The sequence below is a fragment of the Brachyhypopomus gauderio genome, chromosome 2 (assembly GCF_052324685.1).
Source record: "Brachyhypopomus gauderio isolate BG-103 chromosome 2, BGAUD_0.2, whole genome shotgun sequence".
Lineage (NCBI taxonomy): Eukaryota > Metazoa > Chordata > Actinopteri > Gymnotiformes > Hypopomidae > Brachyhypopomus > Brachyhypopomus gauderio.
In genome coordinates this window covers 22,211,473-22,234,023 of record NC_135212.1, presented here as the reverse complement: position 1 = coordinate 22,234,023, position 22,551 = coordinate 22,211,473, and the positions used below count along the sequence as shown (strand labels likewise).

Below are 22,551 nucleotides of genomic sequence, written 5' to 3'. Positions count from 1 at the left end.
TGTGCTATGTGCAATTTGGATGAGGGAAACGCTTGACAAAACAAAGCTTTTAATAACATTTCACTGTTATTATTTTCATCTGTGTCCTGTATAATACACACCCTAAACCCAAAGTGCTCACATCCTGTGCATTTCTAAAGAAGGAAAGAAGTCATTGATTTCACGTCTCTGGAGACAATGGGCCCGAGACATGGACTCACCCTTTCAACCGTGTCACACATTCAAGATCTCATCGCTTCTTTAGACTTTTCAAATATATTTTTACAGTTACTTTTTAGAAACTTGAGTATTTCAGTGTGGTTGAAACAGTTGTAAAACCACACTATTGGTACAGGTAAACTGAGATAAGACAGAAGGATTTTATACTTGTCTACTCTTTGTGTGGACTATAGTATGGTTCAGTAAAACAAGCACTCAAATAAATAATTCCCATCAGAATCCAGAATTTAATTCAGTCTAGTGTATCTGCTGCTTTCTCGTACTGTGGTTTTAAAAGAACAAGCCATTTCATCAAGGCTGTCATGTGTTACTTCAGAAGGTCTGGGCCCACTTTTGAAGAGCTAGAGGCGTCCAGAATTCGGCTGTCTGACACGCTTGACCCTGCTGTTTAGAGCCCTTGCGTGTGTCTTCGTTCAGGTGGGATTGGTTATGGTTGCAGCTCATATCTGCGGTCAGAGTGCTCCAACGTCCTCCATTAGCATTGCAGCCATGCTGTGCAGCACCCACACTTTGCAGCATTTCCCATCAATTATTCAGCAAATGATCTTGCCCACGAGCTTCGGGACTTCAGATGGAAGTCCTGTCACTGTCACTTTCTTCATTCGCATGGTAGAATTGGACCTAAGCTACTTGCTTTGACTCCTGGTTTGCAGTAATCCACTTCACAGTGTTTAATAATGAAAGAAATACCATGACCAAAGTAAACCAATCACCCACTGAGTCACCAGGGGACATAGGAGTGGACCGTTATATCATTTTCAGTGGATGGTTGAGGACTATAACCAGGGCCGGAGTGGGACACTTTTTCAGCCCGGGAGTTTCATGCCCAAAATAATTTTTCCCTCCCAATCGGCCCAAACTAGAGATGGACATGAGCCGGCCCATCGGGAATCCTCCCGAATCTCCCGATTAGCCACTCCGGCTCTGACTATAACAAAACACAGGATTTAAACACAGCATTTCTGTCCTCAGCAAAATTACTTGCTAACATCACTGCTTGGTCTTTAACCTTCTTAGTGGTGGGCCGTTAACGGCGGTCGTTAATTTGATACTCTTATCGGGCGATATAAAAATTATCGCCGTTAATCTATTCTTAAAGTTGGGTTGGGAACTGGATCAAAATGGGTAAGCAAACTATGATGACTTTCAACTTGATAGTTTAGCTCGGCTGTATTCCTAAACAAATTGCACAGTAGGGGCGAGAACGAGTTTTTAAACCTGTGAATTACAAATCGTACGTGTTTTTACATGGATGCAGCCACGAAGTCGCCAGGTTTGCTTAATGGAAAATTCATTTTAAGGAACGTAAAGTGTTAACGGAGCGGAGCTCGGAGCGGTCGTTTTCTGCATGGTCCTAGCGCTAGATTCGTCGCTATTTAAATAATTTATTTTTAACCGTTAAAACTACAGAGGACCAAAACTGACTTTTGAAAATTACGTCCTTGAGGTTAAATGTACTAAATGTTGGCTTACATTTCAAATATCACGTTTAGCTGAATATACATGTTATTTAATGTACAGTATGTAGGCTTACAAATTCATGTTTAACTGAATAAACCGTTGAACACAAGTAGCCTACATTTTATTGAGCATGTTTTTTTTTTCTTCAAGTATCAAAGTAAAACAGCTTCCTCAAGCAGTCATTGATGCATTTTGGAAACAGGAGATGAGCCCCTGGTCTAATGCACCCTCTGTATTAAGAAATCCTACCTCAAAAACTGACTTTTAGTCATTACTTGGGTAGCATGCATATGAGCCATTTTAATATAGATTAATCTAGATTAATTTCAAGATTTCAGTGAGATTAATCTAGATTAAAAAAATTAATCTATGCCCACCCCTAATATATATTTAGTGAATTACAGGACAGTTTTTCATGTCTTGTTTGAGGTCTGTTCTCACAAACAGCATCACATAGGCATTATGACACTTCCAGATGCAAACAGTTGAGAGACAGAAGATCTATGTCTTTCTGTCAAGGTCATTACAGTAGAATAAAACAGCATATATATATTTTTCCTGCCATGTCTGGAAAAGCCAATCAAGTTCTTGTGTCTGAACTGCCCTTGTGATGATCACTTCTGACTTCCTGCCTCATTGTGAGGACCATCCTCATGCACAACCAGGCAGAACCTCTCTGATTCATTTTGGACAGCTGCTCACCCCTGGATCCCAGTCTAAAGCCACAGCTGGGGACACGTCCCTCACAGAGGACACATGGAAGTCCCAGTGGAGCTTTTCATTCTCAGAGTTAGATGGATGACAAGCTCTTGTATGAGATGTTTGCCACATGAGCTGCTGCACTTTGCTGAGAGCTGTTTTGGCATAAAAAATCCTGGGAGGAAAAAAATATCGAAAATGCCACACTCAAGAGCCTCCATCTCCTCCGAACGTATCGCACACACACATAAACGTATCACACACCCGTAAACATCGTGAGCAGCTGCGTGTGTGAAAGGCTGGGCTGGCAAGGCCTTGCATACGCTGCTTCACAGCCTGTAATCCTGCAGACAGCGAGATGGAGCACTTCCTTCCTGAGAGGGCTAGGACACAGGAACGGCCTCCTCCAGCCTCCGTTATAACACCTCCACAGCTGCCTAATGGGCAGACGAGTGCACTAGTGGCTCAGGGTGAAGGGGGGCACGTGCACACCTCCCTACGCCTGGTGAGACAAAAAGCTAAAACGTCTAGCCATATTGGAATTTTGAAGGGATGTAAGATCATTATCATTAGAAAATTATGATTTAAAAAATTAGCTTTTAGCCTCACCAGGCCTGGAGTTGTGTGCCTGTGTCCTCATTCACCCTGAGCCACTGGTGTACTCGTGTGCTCTGATTATACATTCGCTGGCCACTTTATTAGGTACATTTTGCTAGTACTGGATTAGACCCCCTTTTGCCTTCAGAACTGCCTTAATCCTTCATGGCATAGATTCAACAAGGTACTGGAAACAGAGAGTCTGGTCCATATTGACATGATAGCATCACACAGTTGCTACAGATTTGTCGGCTGCACATCCATGATGCCACTCTCCCATTCCACCACATCCCAAAGATGCTCTATTGGATTGAGATCTGGTCATTTTTCTTGCTCTCTCTCACTGGTGAAAGACAACTGCCAAACATCTGTGATTTGTGGATGAATTCTAAATCACAGACTAGAAAACACACACACACACACACACACACACACACACACACACACACACACACACACACACACACACACACACACACACACACACACACACACACACCTACACTCCTCCCATCCTATCCTTCTGTAATAACAATAAGATTCTACTGAACTTGCTTTGCACCCACCAACAAGCTCTGCTATGAACTCCTCCACATAACTAACTGCCACTTTGTATTAATTAACCAATGTGGATGACTGAACTGAAATCACATAAGGATATGTGTCTCAGCTTGTACATATTATAGAACAATAAAAATATAGAAAAATATATACATATACTATACCTTCCTTCATCTAACAGCAAAACATGTCTCAAGGGTGAAGTGACAGCAAAACATGGCGTAAAAAATTTTTTGTATCTGTCTGTACCTGTCTGAAAATTCAGCGTGATACCCCAAAATGTTAATGCATTCAAAACAGCTCCTATCTGGTGGTTAAGAAGGTTAAGAAGGTATATCCTGATTGATGCTTATTCCTTTGACAGTTCACATTTCATTGGATATACATTTCATTTCAAATATGTTCACAGAAGGGGACTGTAATAATATTAAATCATCATAAGTACACGGGTCACATATTGGACTTAAGTTCTTGGAGTTACATTCATATGGTTACAGTTTAAGCAGCACATTTTCAAAAGGGCAAGGCCAAACCTAATACACATTTATGGGAAGCTTGCTGATAAAGTAATATAATCCCAAACTCGCCCTAAATGTATGCCTGATTTAAAAGAGGCTGGGATTAACCAATGTGTTGGAAGGCTAAGCTTAGTCTATAAGAAGATTCAGTTCCATAAGCAAATATGGGCTAATGCTCAAGGGGGAGGGGGGGGTGTTTGGGGGGTGTTTGGAATGAATATGACTATGGTTGAGCTTCCCCAGATATTCCCAAAAACACAATTTCATAATTATATACCTGTTTTAGACCATTTCCCTTATATACGTGGTTGTGGTTAATATTTCATCTAGTTTCAAACATCTTCAGTGTTCTTCAAATTATTGCAGTTATTTGTCTTTGATGTAGGGTGCTGCTCTTTGGACATACTGAAGATTATGTTATGTTATGCAAATTGGATGTAAATAAGGACACACTGTATCTGAGTAATAGCAGATTAGCACCCATGCCAGCTAAGACAAAGCTGCAATGAGTTCCTGAAAAGCTGATGAAGCCCTACAGACAGAGCACTTACAACTCACCCCCTCTTGGTCCCATAATGAACGGAGCATAATGAGACAGAATTTTTTGTTCCACGTTTTTGTTAGCATGTTCTGTTATGCAAATGAAAAACAATGGTAAAATAATCCATGTACACGATGCTCAACATTTCCTGCACACAGCAAAAAAAGCAACGTTCTAACTAGGAATCAAAGACTGGAAGAGAACTGGAACATTCAGACCCAAAACAAACTGAACATCCTTAGCACCCACCCTGGGGGCTGAGAGCTTTTCAGCTCAACGCAGGCTTTGGGTTGGACATCCCTCACTCCCTGACCACATGTCCATCTTTCCAGTACATGACTATTTCTGAATGCCTCCACGAACAACTGCATGACTGTAGAGCTTCTACAGATACATTCCAAGCCCATGATAAGCTTCCAAATGAATGAATGATGTGAGTCAGGTGCAGCGAAGAACAGAGAGAACAGAGAGAGATATGCAGAGTAGCTCAAGTCGTTCAACCTGATACAGATGATGGGCGAGAAGAACCTGCGTGTCCACCTTAGTTGACATGGACGAAGACGGTGCTTGGCTTTGTCCTACAAACAATCCATAAATAGCTCTCTCAAAAGTGGATCATAAAATTGATACATTGTTCATACTAGATGATCGCTGGTTATCCCTTTATTAGGTTGCGTTCGATTCGGTTTGTTCAAATAAGTTATCGTTTTTATTTTTATTATTCATTGTAGTTGTATTAGTAGGAGTATTTTTTTTATTTTACTTTCTGACAACAAGCTGTCACAGAGATGACTTCTGTTTCATCATAAAGCATTAGCTGATGAAAAGGCAAACACTGACCTCATCCTCAAGCTCAATGTCATACTTATTCGTGCAGGAAATGAGTCTGAGCTCAGCCAGTACTGCTGCTGGTACAAGGTTTGCAGCAGCAATAAGGGCTAAGCATCCCATCAGCCTGCAAACAGGGGAGCTGGCCCCAAGGCACACACACAAGGCTAATATCTAGATTCCCTTTAGTGACTGCCAACATATAGAAGATTTATAAATCATTTCGCCGGGCTTTTAAATGCCCTCCTGGGGGAGCTGTAAAGACCCCACAATCCATGCACTGTCAAACCTGAGGCAAGGGAGCATGATGCTACATTTCATCATTTGTCAAGAATGCAATATATCCAATTGTGCAGCATATTCATATGACCTGTTTCTTGTCATTACTTTGACTTTGACATCTAGGTCATGTCTGCTAAAATCAGACACACAACAGCGTGTAGACCACATCTGTATAGAATACCCACTAGCCTAGATAATGTGTGTCAGAATAAGTCTCTAGATAACAGACTAGTTGCTTTTATCCCAAAAATCCTTTAAAATATACCTTATTGTCAATGCAATAAAAAGCTGGATCCAAATACTACATGCACTGTAATATGAATATTTCTTTATGTATGTAAATTATATGCATAAAATATTGAGTGGATTAAACTGAATTGTATTGTGACTGCATATATTGAAAGAATTGCTATCAAGATCATACAGCTGTGTTGCCATTTGGACTGAATATTGGAATTAATGTCTAGATGTGCATTAAACAACACTGACCTCTTATGGGCGATTGAGGTTTTACAAGATGCTACATGGGGAATTGCTGAAGAATTCCACAGTCTTCAAAGTATAACATTAGATAGGAAATTTGGTCTTAATTATATTTTATATATATATATGAGTATGTATAAGCTAATTTACTGGTGTTTCAAAATTTTATTACGAGCTGTTTGCAATGACATTACAACGTTAAATATCTTTGTGCCTGCAAATATCTGCTTAGACAAACTAGTACCCTACTACTAGTACTCAGGTGGATGTGATGGCAGGTTTTACACACGCACGCACGCACGCACGCACGCACGCACGCACGCACGCACACACACACACACACACACACACACACACACACACACACACACACACACACACAGAGGTCCTTCATCAACCTTCAGCAACTACATGTTTACCAAGATGTCTGACAGCTCCTCGTCTCCAGGTTGGAGAAAGACATCTCTTGACTTTTAGTCACAGTATGTTTTATTTGTGAGCATTTATGCCTCTCCCATCCATATATTTTGGGGGTGTCATGAAAACAAATCTTTATGGCGCCAGAGCTCTTATTAGGACCAGTCCTGGTCAGCTAGCGCCACCTTGTGACTATACAAATCGTTACACTTAAACTGACAGTGAAATGAATAAGATTAAGTCCGCTCAGATTCCTAGATCATTTCAGGGGAATTTCGCTTTAGTGCTGGAAATATGAACTCCCAGAAGAAACATCTGAACTTTTTCTTGGTTTTATTAAACTCAGATTTTCAGACTCCACACATTGCATTTTTTATTCTTGAATAAAAAATAATTTAAAAAGCATTAGACAGAGTTGTAAGGCTATTTCAGAGAGGGTTATATTTTCAGTCTCAAAACAAACGCAAAATTAACTTTTAATTTCGGATTTTCCTACCCAACTAGCTGGCTGCATAAAGTTTTGACACTCGTTTTTATACTTCTGGAATGTTCCACTTCCAGCAAATTAATTTATAGTTATTAAAATTTATAGTTTAGCGCTTTCTTTTAGTTCTTTGGCTAAATGGATGAACATATCATGGCATATACCATTTTTTGTTTAATTTTGTACAGCTAAATGCTGTTAGCGAATGTTTAGACAGAAATCCTGGACGAACAGAAGTGGAATATTCCAGGGACCTTGTACTTGAACTGGTTCGGGTTGCTAAACGTCGTAAGACCCACACTGTCTTGGGACGAGCGCCAGTGCGTCCTCTCACTAAATTGTGGTTCGGTTTGTTCTTACACTTTGGATATGACTGGACGGAACAGACTGCGCTAACAATGGATGCAAACATTGTAGTACTGGGAACCGATAATGTTGGCAAATCGGGTGTGTTACGCAGTTTATAAAAATGAAATTAAATGTTTAAATGAGATATGTCATTGTTAATATCGTCACTAGAACAGTAACATTTTAACGATCTTATATTAGACGATGTATTTATCACATGCTTTTAAAAGTGTTTTTATGTTCATTAAGGTCAAGGTCGCCGATTGTCTGATTCTAATTATTGTTGTTCCAGCACTTATTGTTCGTTTCCTGACCCGGAGATTCATCGGAGAATATGGAGAAATCGGTGGGTTACACGTCTTAAAAAGCTCGGTGGGCTACACGTCTTATTTTTGCTCAGTGCAGACTGATCTCTAAGATAATCTTTCTCTTTCTCCAGAGTCCATTTATAACAACAGTGTTACTGTAGATGGGAGAGAGCAGACTCTCAATATATGGGACTCTCCCTACTCACAGGTAACAACCTATATTTGTTTGGCATGGTCAGCTCATGTATAATCACTGCTGGATAAATCAACAATGCTTATGATACTTTTGTAAAGCCCTGGAAGTGAACAATGCTAAGGTAACTCACAACATCTTGCATACCTCTCAGGTCTACACGGCTCCTGAGTCCACCTCATTCGAGAAGAGGCTGCAGTGGGCGGATGGCTTCATCCTGGTCTACAGCATCTGCGACCGTGCCAGCTTCAACACCATCAGCAAACTCCTCCTGACCATAAAGACCACTAAGGACTATGTAGGCTTAGAGAAGATGCCTGTGGTTATTGTGGGCAACAAGCAGGACCTGGGACACAGACGCACGGTCCTCAGCGATGAGGGCTGGCTGCTCGCACTCTCGGCCGACTGCCAGTTCTACGAGGTCTCGGCTGCTGAGAACTACCACAGCGTCCTCATGGTGTTCCATGGCCTGGTCAGCCGTATCAGGGCGTCCAGGATGGCTGTCAAAAAGACAGCGGGCATCAAAGGCATCGTCAAAAGCATGTCTGCCGTGTTTGCTCGGAGGCGGACCGACTCACTGTGAGCCAGATGAGATTACAGAGTTGCGTTTGTCTCTGGTCTGTTGTGATCTTCTAGAGGTCATGGGGAAAGGGCAGGTTGATCCCTTTGTGACCCCAGTGTCAGGAGGATCTGGAGAATGCCCTGTGGCTGGTGCCGTTTGCTGAGGACGAAGGATCAGCCACTCGAGGATGGCTGGAGATGTATGACCCAGTATGTGTGACCCAGATGGTGTTAGTTGCTGTAAAAACCTATATGAAATCTGACTTCTGACTGCAAACACCAGAACTTCATACTATTTTGGTCAAAAATGGATTCATCAAAATGGATGGAAACATATCAAACGCTTATTTACTTAATATCATAATTGAACTTATTTAGCTTTGTTGCAAAATTCAATAAAGTAGAGAAGTTATATGTTATTGTTGTGAATGAGAACACCTGAAGTTATGTGATTTAGCCATGGTGGCATCAGATGTAAAGAATGTCACACTAGAATCATCATCAGATAAATATCTTACGCCATCCTAAAATCATCTTACAACTTAAAACATGACTGGATATTTATTGATCTGAATAACAGAACATGCAGTCTTGCATCTAAGCTTTGGCTTAGCACATAATGTGTGACTGGTGTTTAAATACATGCTGGTTATGTTATCCCTCTAAATCAGAAAGCAGTAGTTTCTACATTGAATGGTTCCCCACTGACTGTTGATGAAGTCGCAGAATCAATTTAAATCAAGGTTGTGCTAAATGATTATTAATATTTAATTGTATTAATTAAATGATGGAATAAATAAGCATGTGTTAAACAAATGTTTGTAATTGTCCTTAATAAGCCTATCTGTATATGCCATATCCTGAGGGGCATGAACATGCAAGGATTTTACTAAGAAAATTCTTAGTTCAGATTATCCAAAATGTAGATTCACAGCAACAAAAAATTATGCTCCAATACTTCAATAAATGCTCTGAATTTTTTTAGAACTCTGAATATAAACATATTGTAATACTAAAAGAGAAGAAACAGAAATGAGATTTAATTACATATGACATATGAGTATATTTGATTCAGAGTCTACAAAAATGTGTTAGATCTCAGCTGGTCAATAAAGGGGTAAATGAAAATGATGGTGGAACATGATAGGTTTATAACAGCATTTTAGTAAAATTCAGTTACAAATATTATTTTACTTTCTTTTTAGACTTTCAAATTTGTAATTTGTTGTTTTTATAAAAAAAAATGCAATACACACAATAAATATGAATATATTTAAATCACCCTAGATAAGAGTTCAAATTCTCACACTGTAAATGTAAAATGAAATAAAATAAAAAATCATTAAATGTTTGAAAGGTAGAGTCACATGCATTCATGTTGTGTATTCATGTTCAAGTTGTGTAATCTCAACTTTATCCATTGTTTCAGTAACTATAGTAGTTTAGCTATTTAATACTGGGTCAAATATGTATATTTAAATTTAAGCAGAGCAAAGTCATTTGCATCAGACTTAAGAGATTCTATACACCAAAGAAATCTCTAGCATTGCCTTGCTTGGGTACCACTGGTTTTACCTGTGGTATCAGAGGTGGCCTGTCGCGTTAAACCATTCTAAATCAACTTTCCAAGGGAGGTACTGGATGCTTTTCCTCTAGGATCTGTTCTGTGTGCAGTGGGTGAACCTGCTCAGACGGCTGGGCCTCCGTGTGGCTGTTTTCCATCAGTCCCTCTCCTGCAGCAGACCAGGTTTGGCTGGCCCTCCAATTTCTGCCTTGAGGCTTCAGTGGTGGAGAGCAGTCAGAAGGGTTCTTTGTGTCTTCTGCTTTTTGGTCTTCGCCATCACAGTAAAGGATCTTTTCTCTTGGCTTGGAAGATCGACCAGAAAGCTATGTTCAAATAAAAACCCATTTCAAAACTGCCTTCTTATAAACCGGAACTGATAGTATTATATAAGCGCAACGTTCTACACATTTTTAAATGAGTAATCACGGTGTTCTGAAACACTGCATATTGGATCATAACATTCATGGAAAACAAAGCCTACAAAATGACAAAAGATCAAACACATTTGAATGCACGAATATTAGGGTTGTGTGGTACAAAACGTCAATGACATGGTACAACAACTTTAAGAAAATGTAAGGCTGCATCCATTAGGTTTGCACACTTTGCAACTGTGGAACAGTTGCTCTGATTTTGGAAGATCTGGCCATTAATAAGCTCACCAGATGTTCTTGGCCTTTCTCTGTCATGCCTGGTCCAATAGTCATTTTCTAATACTGCAAACCTATTATTTCTGGAACAGTGATTTTCAGGCTTCCAGTTAAGGTGGGTGGGTGGACATGGTGGGGGAGTTGTTTGTGTGGGACCTCTTTCCCTAAAACGTCTGTGGTGAAGCTAGAAGATCAGGTGTCTACAGTACTACAGTATGTGTGGCCTATGAGAATTGATGGTGAACTTCAGCTGAACTTCCAGGGGCCAGAATTTGGATGACTCGTCTTTCTTGACACATCATCCTAAATGCCCACAGCATGCTGCATAGCTGATTGGGGGGTAGAACTGGTGCCAGACCTATTGGAGTCACCTGTTTCATCTAGTGGTTTAAGAGGTCTCAAACAGGTCCATGCCAGAGTTAATGAGGTAGGAATAAGTGTCTCTACAGCCTGTGACAGCCCTTCGTCACATCTATAGACCTGTTGAAGATTACTGCACAGCTCAAGGTTACTCAGGGTCAGGTTTCCAAGCCTGTCTGCTAGAACTGAAAATACCTCACTGATCTGCAAAGGAGCCATGCAGCAGACTGTAAAGGTATTTCATAATACGACGTCTGCACTCAACAGACTTGCCCTTCCAGTGTTCGTGAACGTAGGTCCTCATCAAGACAGCAGAAGGGTTGCATTTGATCCTGATCCAGTCAAAAACACTTTATCTCATGTGTGTGTAAAGAACCATGCAGAGTTTTTTTTATACAACACTATGTGGCTATCACAGGTCGGCTCATAAAACATAGCTATCTCAAGCTTTTATAAGTCTCAAGTCTCATCTTTTTTGCTTTGTTTGCTAAACCCATTTTAAAACAAACAAATGCATTCCCAGACAAAGCAGATCAAATCTTTACCTTGCTGCTGTGATAATTTCCAGAACATGACTTTTAAACAGACGAAGCAAATGCACTACTCTGCAATGCAAACACTCAGTGCCCTACACACACGACAGAAAACAAAAACTACAGCAGTGAAGCTCTTGAACTTGTACACAAATCAGAATGCCTGAATATCATTCATGAATATTCAGTCACATTACTGCTTCTTCATAACGTTTTGCTATGGATGCCATTTTGTTAGACTTATTGATTTTTAGACTTAACTAGATTTTGTGGATCTTAGTTTTTTTTTTTTTTAGTACACTGGCGTAACTGCTAGTCTTTGGGCCCGTAAGACCGGCTGCTGCATGTATAATACCCATGGATATTTCTTCACTTGGAGTGAGGTTGTGTGCCTTCTAAAAGCAGGTGGTGGTTGCTTCAGTCAATAACAAATTAATGAAGAAGTACACATTCTAATTTGTAACATTTGTTTACCAGGTTCTATATAAAAAAACAAAGTACGAGTGAGAAAAGCGTTTGTATCCCATGGATGCTAGGGTCAGAGCCATGAGCAGAGTCCTGCTTCCCAGGAGCAGATTTGAGGTTGTCTGTGAAACAGGTTTTGGCTTCAGCACATAGAGATGTGCCATGTAATCCCCTCACTCTGCTAAAATGGCTAATCCCCTTAGGTTAGGAAAATAAAAGCATAGCAGTTGAATGAAATTCTATTTCAGATTTTTTTCAAAGCCGTATGGGGAAATTGTTAAAACTTACATTTATGTTGGTAATCAAGAGGTCCTGTAGAATCTGTGCGCTGTCACAGACAGTAGTTCCAGGAAAAAAGAATGTTAGAACAATTTTGTTTCTCACAACCAAGATTAATAAGTTCCTATTAAGTAGTTAAATAGAGAATTGCAACCTTGGACCTTTGGGTGTATGGCTGTGAAACGCTATAGAACATGCTTTTTCATAAGACTGGTAAAACGTTTTTAAAGAATCACAAGGATTTTTAAGCATAGACTTCCTAGAGAAATTTACAGGACAAGTTTTGATACAGTAGAGAGGTTAACACATAATTTAGGATGGTAGGGGGACCAGATTACTATTTGATCCTCTACAGGAGCTCAGGAATGTGTAGACTGTAAAGCATTCAGGCCTGGGAGAGAAGAGTTTTGCTCATAATAAATGATGAGAAGAATTACATTAAGAGTTCAAACATTCCACCCATCTAGTATACCTATGGCACCCCTGAATTCCCCAGCAGAGGCCAGAAGTTCCCTCCAGAGTGCTTCTCCTTGAGGAAACATCTGCTCCACCTAGTCCATGGCGTTCTCTGTTTACTTTGCTGATAAAAGCTACTGCACTGCTCGGTAAACTGCATTTGTTAATCCAGGTATCATCTGTGAGCAATCACAATGTTAAACTGACACACAGACAAACAAACCGACAGAACACCACATCCTTGCTTTATTCAACTCCTTTTCCATCATGACATTTCTCCAAACAAATGTCACATGCAATGTCCGATTTAGACTAGCTCAGACCACCATGGCCCTTACATGTGCCCATAAAAAGCTGTCTGTGCATATGCCTGTGTAATATAAAAAAACACTAAGACGTCCCCATCTCCCTCTCCAGTAACACAGGCAGCTCCCCACATTGGCTGAGGTACACCAGGTTTACTTACATCACCTTCTGAAATATCAACATGGACACAAACCACCTCGTGCTATTCTATCAAGTCAAGCTATATTACCACTCAAGGAAGTCTTGTGGTCTCAGCCACCGAGCTGGGCAGACCTTTCCAGTGTGGGTCAGTGCTGTGGCAGGTTAGCAAAGAGTGGGCTGGTGATGAGCGTTACTGTGGACCCCTTGGGCCCGGCCATGACCTGGCTCAACACAGGACTCAGCTCAGACCTTACATAAGCAGTCTGAAGCAAAGTCTGAGTGGCAGCTAACCCGCACTGCTGCCCCCTCGGAAGGCCTCCACAGCCTGGCTGCTGGAGGTATTATCCCAAGTCTGCAGGGTGCCTCTCAGCACATTTTGTTCTATTTCCTCTGTTCTGACGGTTAGGGGCAAAATAAAAATTGAGCTGAAAGGCAAAAGAGTGGCAGGCAGCTACTACATACTACAGTACACACTACAGTGCACACTACAGAGATGTATCCTTAGATCAAAGTTATGTGGAAATTTCATTTCATTTCAAAAACATAACTGACAAAATGGAAAAAAGATTACTGATGTCAATTTGATTAAGTAAACAATAGAAAATATAACAAATTGGTTCTACTGTAAATCTTTTCCAAATTAATTCAGAAGTATATAAAAACACAAAATGTCCCCATGTGAGCCAAGACCTACTGTAAAAAACCTACTGTTAAAAGCTTAGGCACTTTGCCTGCCACTTTAGAGACAACATGGGACATTCAGCGAAACGGTAAAGAAACCGAGCATCAATCACACAATACTGCCACAATACATTTCACTAAATATTGTTTCAAAGCACCAATATGTTATACGGGAGCATCAGAGCGTTCATAAATGTAAACAGACATTTATATATGAAATATTTTTAGATTTCCAAAGTAGCTTGGTTTTATATCCACATTTTTCTCTTCAGCCAGACAGAAGCATTTTATTACCAATAGCAAGAAATCAAAATATATCCTCCTTGTAGTATTTTGGGCATATCTCTATGTAATTTACCAAGGATAGCCAATGACCGGACCTGCTTACCTTCACATTTCTGCCTCCAGCACTGCTGGATTACATGCAAAATCCCATCTAGTTTTTTCCATGTTTGCAAAAGTGTGTGTGTGCGCATGCATGTGTGTACATGTTTGTGTAGAGAGGGTTGGACGTTAGACCTCTACATGATCATCTGGATCTCCAGACATGTCAGTTCACATGAAAGTGAATCAGGGAAGATGATGACCAACTCACCAGTGCAGAAGACAGGCTGTCCAGGACCCTCTGTCTAGCCATTGTCAAAGCCTCCAGGAGCTCTGCTGTGCTGTTCTTTGCAAGATCCATCTTAGAACACAGAACATTGTACCCATGTTCAAATTCTTATAGCACACTTCCAAATCTGAGGATTTAAAAAAAATTATATAAACCAAGAAACAGTACAAATATTCTCAGCTGATATGTTGACAGTTGTCCTATGCTCACTGTGTTTGAAGCAACTAACCACATTTTTGTTAGTCAGCTGGTTAGAAATTCCAGTTTTCCCTCTGTCATGAATTCCTGGGTCAGACTAAATATAAGGAGTCTAGAGCTGCTTTTAAAGCTGCTTAGTGCTACTAGTACCAGATTTGTTTAAGTTATCAACAAATCAATCCACAAAAAAACTATTTGATAAAATGTGACTGGTTAAACTGATCTAGACTCTAGAATGAGTAAAGCATCTTTTGAAGTAAGTATTCTTTTGATCATGAACAATTAATAATAAAGTAAATATAAAAAATAAAATAAAATTTAAAAAAGTAAATATTTGGGTAATGTTTGGATATTGCTTGTAGGTGACTTCCATTTCCCCTGCTCCCTTTCTGATTACAGCGATGTATTTATCCTACAGAATCCATTTCTCAGTGTCGTTGTAACTGATAACACAAAACTTTGTAAAAATGTAATCATATTTTCAGTTTTAAATAATCTTGTAGAATTCCATGTAGCATTCAAATGATTCATGTCACTTGCCTACTATACCATTATTGACACTTAAAAGCTTAACTACTTTCTCGTGTTCACAGGGCGAGTATATGTTAGTTATCTTAAAGCTAAATCCCGACCTTCTCTTCACGTCTAAACCAAGACCCAAGCGTCTAACTGGAGATTACCAGGGAGGACATGCTGGGGATGCTTTTGACCAACTGGTGTCCTCGACTCTTGGTTCGCTGGAGCTGAATGGCCGTCTGCCCATACGCACGTCTGCAGATAGTGGCTGCCAGCACTCCCAGTCTCACCAACCCGGGTTTGGGGACGGCAACAACGACACTGGCCTCCTGCACCTGACACACCTCCTCTTCCTCTGCAAGACCAATCAACTCTTTGAAGAGGCATTTCATGCAAGAACCTGAAAATTCTCTATGGTGTCAGTTTGTAATAATTCAGCCAACATTCTCTCAACAGTCTGCCTAGAGAAACAGTTAGGTGTCATGTGACCAAGATGTGACTCAGTAAAACCGAATTTTAGCCTTATTAAAATGGGGGACAATATAAATTTATGAAAAATGTATGACTTTTTGTTTTGCAAGTCTCTGATTTAATACTCTGCCATATGACCTTAATCATATACACCTACAGCAAAAACACAAGCACACCAGTGCACCCAACCAATCACCCATTACCTAGGTGAAACCCAACCAATCACCCATTACCTAGGTGAAACCCAACCAATCACCCATTACCTAGGTGAATACATATCAGCAATGCCAGATAGAAAACCAGGAGGATGTGGCTGTTAAGTGTTAATAAGTGCCACCAGCTTAACTGTTCAACACCCCCAGAACTAAGTGAGCTGGAATTCTCTTGATTCCAACTACAAAGTGTCTTCAAGGTAAGGAATCCCACATCAAATGAGTTATTTAAAATCTAATGCTTTTCTAAATCCTGGGAGGATGAGAGGAAGGGAGGGTTTCCTTCTGATTCCTCAGGTTCTTTCATAACCACCCAAAGCTCACCCGTCTTCATTAGCCTGTCTCTTTGATGACAGATGAATGTGAAAAACCAGTGAGGAGTAGGAAAATCTTCAGGCTTTTCCCCCTGCAGTGGATTTATAAATACCCATGCCATAATAATATGAGGTTACATAGGACATACTAGGGACATAGCCCAGGACAAAGCAATATTAACCATCAAGAGTTCAGTCACATATGTATCACACAAATAAAATTTCTGGTTGTCATTTTAAAATCTGCACTTTGTAACAGGCTTCAATGTTAACAATTTTTGTACCATGGCAATATTTTCCGTCCAAAAATAATTATTACTCAAAGCCATAAACACATCTTTTAATCTATATGTCAGACCCTGTGTAACTATCCTGTTTTGCTAAATATGATGGTCAGCAATAACATTGCTCTGGTGGGTACAGCTCAGAAATGCATTATTTATCTGCTCTTCATCCCAACTGCAGAAATTTCTAAGATAGCATGACAGCATGACTCTAAGCATTGAACATGATTTAATGCCCAACATAGGGATCCTGGAATGGTAACAGAAAGATATGAAGACATGACCTTCTCACACAGCACCTTGATAATGAACTGACTCCTATTGTTCACGAGTTAGTTTGGACGAGTCCGAGTCGAGCTGAGAGTCATTAGGGACGAGTCTTGCATTGCACTTGGTGATGTATGAGTTGGATGCAGTTGCTAGACCATGGGAGCCCATTCCATGAAGCTCTCTGCGCACTGTTCTTGAGCTAATCTGAAGGCCACATGAAGTTTGGATGTCTGTAGTGATTGACTCTGCAGAAAGTTGGCGACTTCTTCGCTCTATGTGCTTCAGCATCCACTGACCCCGCTCCATCAGATTACGTGACCTACCACTTCCTGGATTTGACAAGAATAGCAAGGTTAGACAGCACGCCAGAAAGAGCTTGTGAGGTCGTCACTGCTGCTGATCTGATTGTACTGGTGGGCGCGAGTGGATGCACAGGAAGACAATAATCCTTGCCTGACTCCCACAGTGTGCAAACAGCAGGTCCATGTGCCCAAGCGCAATAACAGTCATCAGTGACCATAAGGCTGAACTCCTGGAAGGACGTCAGCTAGGACTAACTTGACCACATTCAGTGTCTCGTGCTCTCAACAGAGCATTACAAGACTCCAATTAGATTGAAATGGCAGGACAAAAACACCAGCTAACCAGATTCTCTTTGCTGGCTGCGCTTCTAAAAATGCCAAAGGGAAGCACAGAATAACAGCCCAGGCAGAGGAAGCGAGTCACCGACACAGGGCCACGTGAGGTGGGAGTTATCTAAGACTGGAGGCAAACAAAAGCTTCTGGAAAAAGTCACGAATAGGAAAACGTCCACCTAAGTGCAGGCGGCTGTTCTGGGGTGATGGCTCCTCTGACAGGGCCTGACCTGCTGTATGCAAAATGTCAAAACTAAGAAAAAAAGAACGAGCAAAATCACAAAAACTCAGTGATACAGTTCAAAGTGTGAGAAAAAGGACATATGAAACACAAATTCTGCACATATCAAGGCATGATTGTAAATGTATCACAACGTATAAACATATGACAGGAAACATCGTAGACATATAAATGTATGATCCTAATTGCTTTCAACAGACTTTTTGCACATGGGTGGTAGTCATTTCACTGCCTGAAGTTCAACATCAAATGGATCCATTTAACATTGTACTACATCCCATAATGCAACAATCCCATAACGCACACACGCCTGTGTGGAAGCAGTGTTGTCATGGCAGCTGGAGAGCTAAGAACCTGGCCTGCTTCACTCCCTTGCTGCCCATCAATGGTTCCAGTACAGTGGATTCAACTCAGCCACACAACTCAGGACCTCGTTCTTGTGCAGCCATCACGTATCATCTAAAATGTTTGTTTTAAGGAACTAACTGAAGATGACTGATTCAATACTTTAGATCCAAATAAAGTGACTTAATTACCTTTACCAGTAAAGTTACTACACCCCCCCCCCCCCCCCACCCGTCACCTCAGTTGAACAATATATCAGTCCAAAGGTCTGTTTACGTTCTTACGTTTGACTATATAATATTATGAAAACAGTTCTATTTCTATGGCAAAAATAACTCAAACAATCAGAACTGCCAACTTTAAAAACAAATAACCAGCGGTTTCTAGATTTTGGAAAGTATTTGTGACCATACATACTAAGAGATTAACACAATAGTTCCATCTAGTGGCCAATTTTAAAAAGCACAATTATTTTCAGCTTTCACTTCATAACCTACAGACAGAATGAGACGATTACCTATCTCATCAGAGGATGCAGGGAGTATGTAATTGACCAGGTTCTCAGTGAAAGTCAAGACGGTGTCTGTGCCTTCCTCTGCCAGGCAAGAAAGCTTGCTATAGAGGATGTACTGCACAGCAGGGTTCTGTATAACAGAAGACATCAGTGCGGCCATCTCTGCAGCCTGCTGGGGGAGAGAGAGGTTGCAGGAAGGAACTGCTTTAGCAACACTAGCAAACACTAGTAAAATTATTATAGGGTTCATAAGAGACAGTTGGACAGGAGCATTTTTTCAGGTTAACCTTGCCCCTCACATTACCTTTGCAGGAGGGAACTCCAAAGTCAACATTTTCTTTTCGATGAGGTCCAGTCCTTTGCAGGCCAGAAGGTTAGCAGCTATAACTAAGCATAGATCAATATTTTTAAATATAACATTTGATAATTAGAATTTTACAAAAGCAAAGTAAGCACTGTGAACATTCTTTTTTAAATAGTTACTGGACAAAAAGCATTTTTTATAACTTACATTTTCCACCTCTCCCTTACTGAAGAAATCTATTATTTATATTGCGTATGCTTAGTTTAAAAATAAATCCATTCACATGCAATCATGGAGTCATAGCCCACTGTCCTCACTGACTGGGTCAGCCCAGTCAATACCAAGCTAATAAATGTGATAGCCTTATTAATTTACCTCATGAAAATGTATTAATTCAATAGGAGACAGGAGGCCATTTGTGAGAGAGCAGACATTATTGCCTGGAGAGCAGTGGTGTAGACTCCTACATGCAGACGTAACTTGCCCCTAGTTGGACATTAACATAGGATGTTACATGGTTGATGAGAGTTCATCTTAACTTCAACGATTCTTCATGAAAAAAGGAAAAGACCCTCTGAAGTACGAGTCATATCAGCCTGTGACTATAAGATTGTAAGCCAGATTCTAACTAATAGACTGTAGCTGGTTAGCATACAGTGATGCATCCAGACCACATTGGTATTATTATGGGGCAGCATGTTTAGGCAGGCTGATCAATGTACTCTATTCTCTTGAAACTGCACCTACAGCAGAGGTTTTGCTCACTGTGGATGCACACTGAGCATTTGATCAGATGGATTATATCCACTTCTCCTCAATACGGGTTTTCTAAGGCCTTGTTTTGTACCAATAAGATCATTTCTTTATCACGAACACAGAGGTACTGGACAAGGCTGGCTGCTAACTCCTCTTTTATTTAACCTCCCCACTGAAACACTCAAGGTGGCCCTCAAAAGCTATTCAAAAGAGGATCGCTTCCCTGTCATTCAGCTACATTAGGGAGGCATGAACCACGGGCTAAGGCTACGAGATCTCAGATGACTCCTGGCAATTGGCAGTTAAGAGCATTCAACTTCTATTTGTGTCAGACATGGTTTGGTCCACCTTTCTAGGAGCGGATTTGCCAGGAAATATCAGAACGTAGGAGCAACCTGCTCTCACCCCCACCAAGCCCCAGACATCCTTTATCATATTCTAATTAGAAATCCTGGCATCATTTCTGAACCACATGATTTTAATGCAAACCATAATAAGGGCCAGTTCACACTCAGAAGTAGGCATGTGGTTAGCACTGGGAAGACGTCCACGTCCTCAAAGGACAGCTCGCCACTGGTACAGAGGTCAAGATGAAATCATGAGTCACATTGTGTCTAGACAGTGTTGTCTCCTCAGTGGAGCAGTACTAATGTGAAATAGTAAATCTCTGTTGGGACTTGAGCCAGATGGCACAGCTGTGACTGTTTTCCTCACAGAGACCCGTGGCACCTGGTCTTGGGCACCACTTCTGCCACTGCCAAATGATGCCATGTGTAAAATCAGAAAATGTAAAATTTAAAAAATCCAAACTAAGATGAGACTAAGATAATCCCTTATCAAACCACTTAGGATATGAGCAATTCGGAGATAGGCTGAACAATTTCACATTGCTGAAGAAGCACAAAATACTTGGGGGACATTTTTCTGCTAGTCATAATCTGACCACGGCTGTTTTAATCAGCTCCTCCTCTGAGCTCTGACTCATGCCTAGATCAGCCTAAGAGACCAAATATGCTTCCATAAACACCTTATGCTTCACTTCAGTATACAGTAAACAACACTGGCTAATATTGGCATCTCAACTCATCTGTATGTAGTTATATAACACTAGCATTGTTTTCAATTGCATTTATATCCATATATTTCTGTAAATTCCACACACTATTAAATAGTGATATTTAGGTATTTAAGTTTCACGTTTTTCGTTGTCTGCACTGAGTAGGCTGTAAGATGGGGGGCAGTGCTGCCTAACTCAATGAGGACTAACATTAGTGCAGTAAAGTCTTGTAGGAGCCCAAGTGTTTAATAAGGGACTTACGCTGAGGCTGCAAGACGAGCAGGACAGGCCACACGCTGCAGGCGGCCACGCAGCCAGCACTACTCAGCCCTCGTTCACACACTTCACACACCGACGACAGGAGCATGTTCGATGACTTCGCACTGGTGTACGTTCTCCCAACCACCTCCACTGTGATGATGACGCTTGGGAGATTCCAGAGTCTTACAAACACACTCTGTGAAGGATGTGGGAGTGGGGGGAAGGTGTGGGGTGAGGGTGGAGATGTGGGTGGAGGTGGAGGGTGGAGATGTGGGTGAAGGTGGGGTGAGACAAATATATATATATATATATATATATATATATATATATATATATATATATATATATATATATATAACATAATAGCTACAAGTTCAACAGGTTCAACTGGTAGCTGGTTTATTCCAAATGGTAAACCAATTCTTAAAATTACATTGCCATTGTAGTTTCATCATAAGGCTTTGACACATATTTTCTCTTAAAATATCATCCATGCACGATGGCAAAAGCAATTTATATTCATAATGGTACGTACTATTTATTTTTTTGTCAAAATACAAAGCAAGTAAGTGCCTTACCTGGCTATTTTCCAGCAGATTGGGGTTTCTTTTTTCCAGTGCCATTCTGTAGAGCCAAATTAACCACTGAATTATCTAGCAAAAGTCTTGCAACTGAAAACGTATTATGAGTGCTTCCTCTAGCTTAAGCATTCGTGTTGCTTTGGTATTGGAGTTTTGAAATCACCTTAATGTCTGTCTCATCAGACAGACATGATTTCAAAAGGGCACATTTTACCCACATTGCGTCAAAGGTCACTTAGGAAACCTCCCATTCGCTGGATAACTATTTCATATTATCCCAAAGTGAACTTCTTGTGGTTTTGCCAAAATACACAAACGCTTACCACTACCATCATTATAGCAATAACGGACATGACTTCTAGATGCGTCTCAAGACGTCTCTCCGGTCTCTAAAAGATGTCACTACAGAATCCTCATCAGTGAAGGGTTCATGAAGATTATAAACACACAAACTCTACTTTTGTGCCGCGACTTCCACTACCGTGTCTGTACTTGTTGCATAATTATGTGATCATGTGTAAGCTATAACGAAAAAATTTAATTAGAGGACAGGGAAGTAAGTAATATCGAAATACTGATGATAACATGCTGAAAAAAGTTTGACACCACGGCCGTCTTCTCAATTTGGTCACTCGACGTAATTCTGTCCTGCTGAGTTGTCGTCCACCGCTAGATGGCAGTGTTTACAATCAGACATATTTGAAAGGAGCTCTGTTTCTCTAGAAATAAAACAGGTTGTGCAGCACAAAAGATCAATAGGCCAATCACCATGCACCACACCAGTTCTGTCACTCTTAGCCATTCGTCATCTTTATGAAGCAAAAAAGCACAGTAATACTAAAAATTAAAAAAACAAAAACAAACAAAAACACACGAAATAGTGGAGATTTTAAAAAGTCAGTCTCAGGTGTGTGTGTGTTGTGTACAAGTGTTTGTAGTTTGCAAACCAACAAAGATAAAATCACATTGAGAATATTGAAAGCTCCTGTTCCACTCTGAAGGGTAAAGGAGTATATCAAGGCAAGGCTAAGAGGACGTGGTCTG

The 22,551-nt window shown here is 40.5% G+C and overlaps 2 protein-coding genes across 5 annotated transcripts; one reads left to right on the top strand and one right to left on the bottom strand.

Annotated features, from left to right (window-relative positions):
* The first annotated feature begins 7,358 nt into the window (after window positions 1-7,358).
* On the top strand, window positions 7,359-8,919 carry LOC143493070 (ras-related and estrogen-regulated growth inhibitor-like protein). Its single transcript, XM_076991182.1, has 4 exons — window positions 7,359-7,537; window positions 7,731-7,784; window positions 7,878-7,954; window positions 8,094-8,919. The coding sequence occupies exons 1-4, from the start codon at window positions 7,489-7,491 to the stop codon at window positions 8,520-8,522; spliced, it is 609 nt and encodes a 202-aa protein (XP_076847297.1). The 5' UTR covers window positions 7,359-7,488; the 3' UTR covers window positions 8,523-8,919.
* A 434-nt stretch (window positions 8,920-9,353) lies between these two features.
* plin1 (perilipin 1) lies at window positions 9,354-21,741 on the bottom strand. Of its 4 annotated transcripts, XM_076991174.1 has the most exons (8): window positions 21,505-21,741; window positions 20,927-21,122; window positions 18,853-18,935; window positions 18,552-18,720; window positions 15,427-15,617; window positions 14,531-14,620; window positions 12,361-12,400; window positions 10,211-10,387 (listed from the first exon to the last, which is right to left on the bottom strand). In XM_076991174.1, the coding sequence occupies exons 1-8, from the start codon at window positions 21,547-21,549 to the stop codon at window positions 10,341-10,343; spliced, it is 861 nt and encodes a 286-aa protein (XP_076847289.1). In that variant the 5' UTR covers window positions 21,550-21,741; the 3' UTR covers window positions 10,211-10,340. The 4 variants fall into 4 exon arrangements, with proteins under 4 accessions (XP_076847266.1, XP_076847279.1, XP_076847275.1 ...); XM_076991151.1 differs by lacking the exon at window positions 12,361-12,400 and having other exon boundaries at window positions 9,354-10,387; XM_076991164.1 differs by lacking the exon at window positions 12,361-12,400 and having other exon boundaries at window positions 9,354-10,366.
* Between the last annotated feature and the right edge of the window lie 810 nt (window positions 21,742-22,551).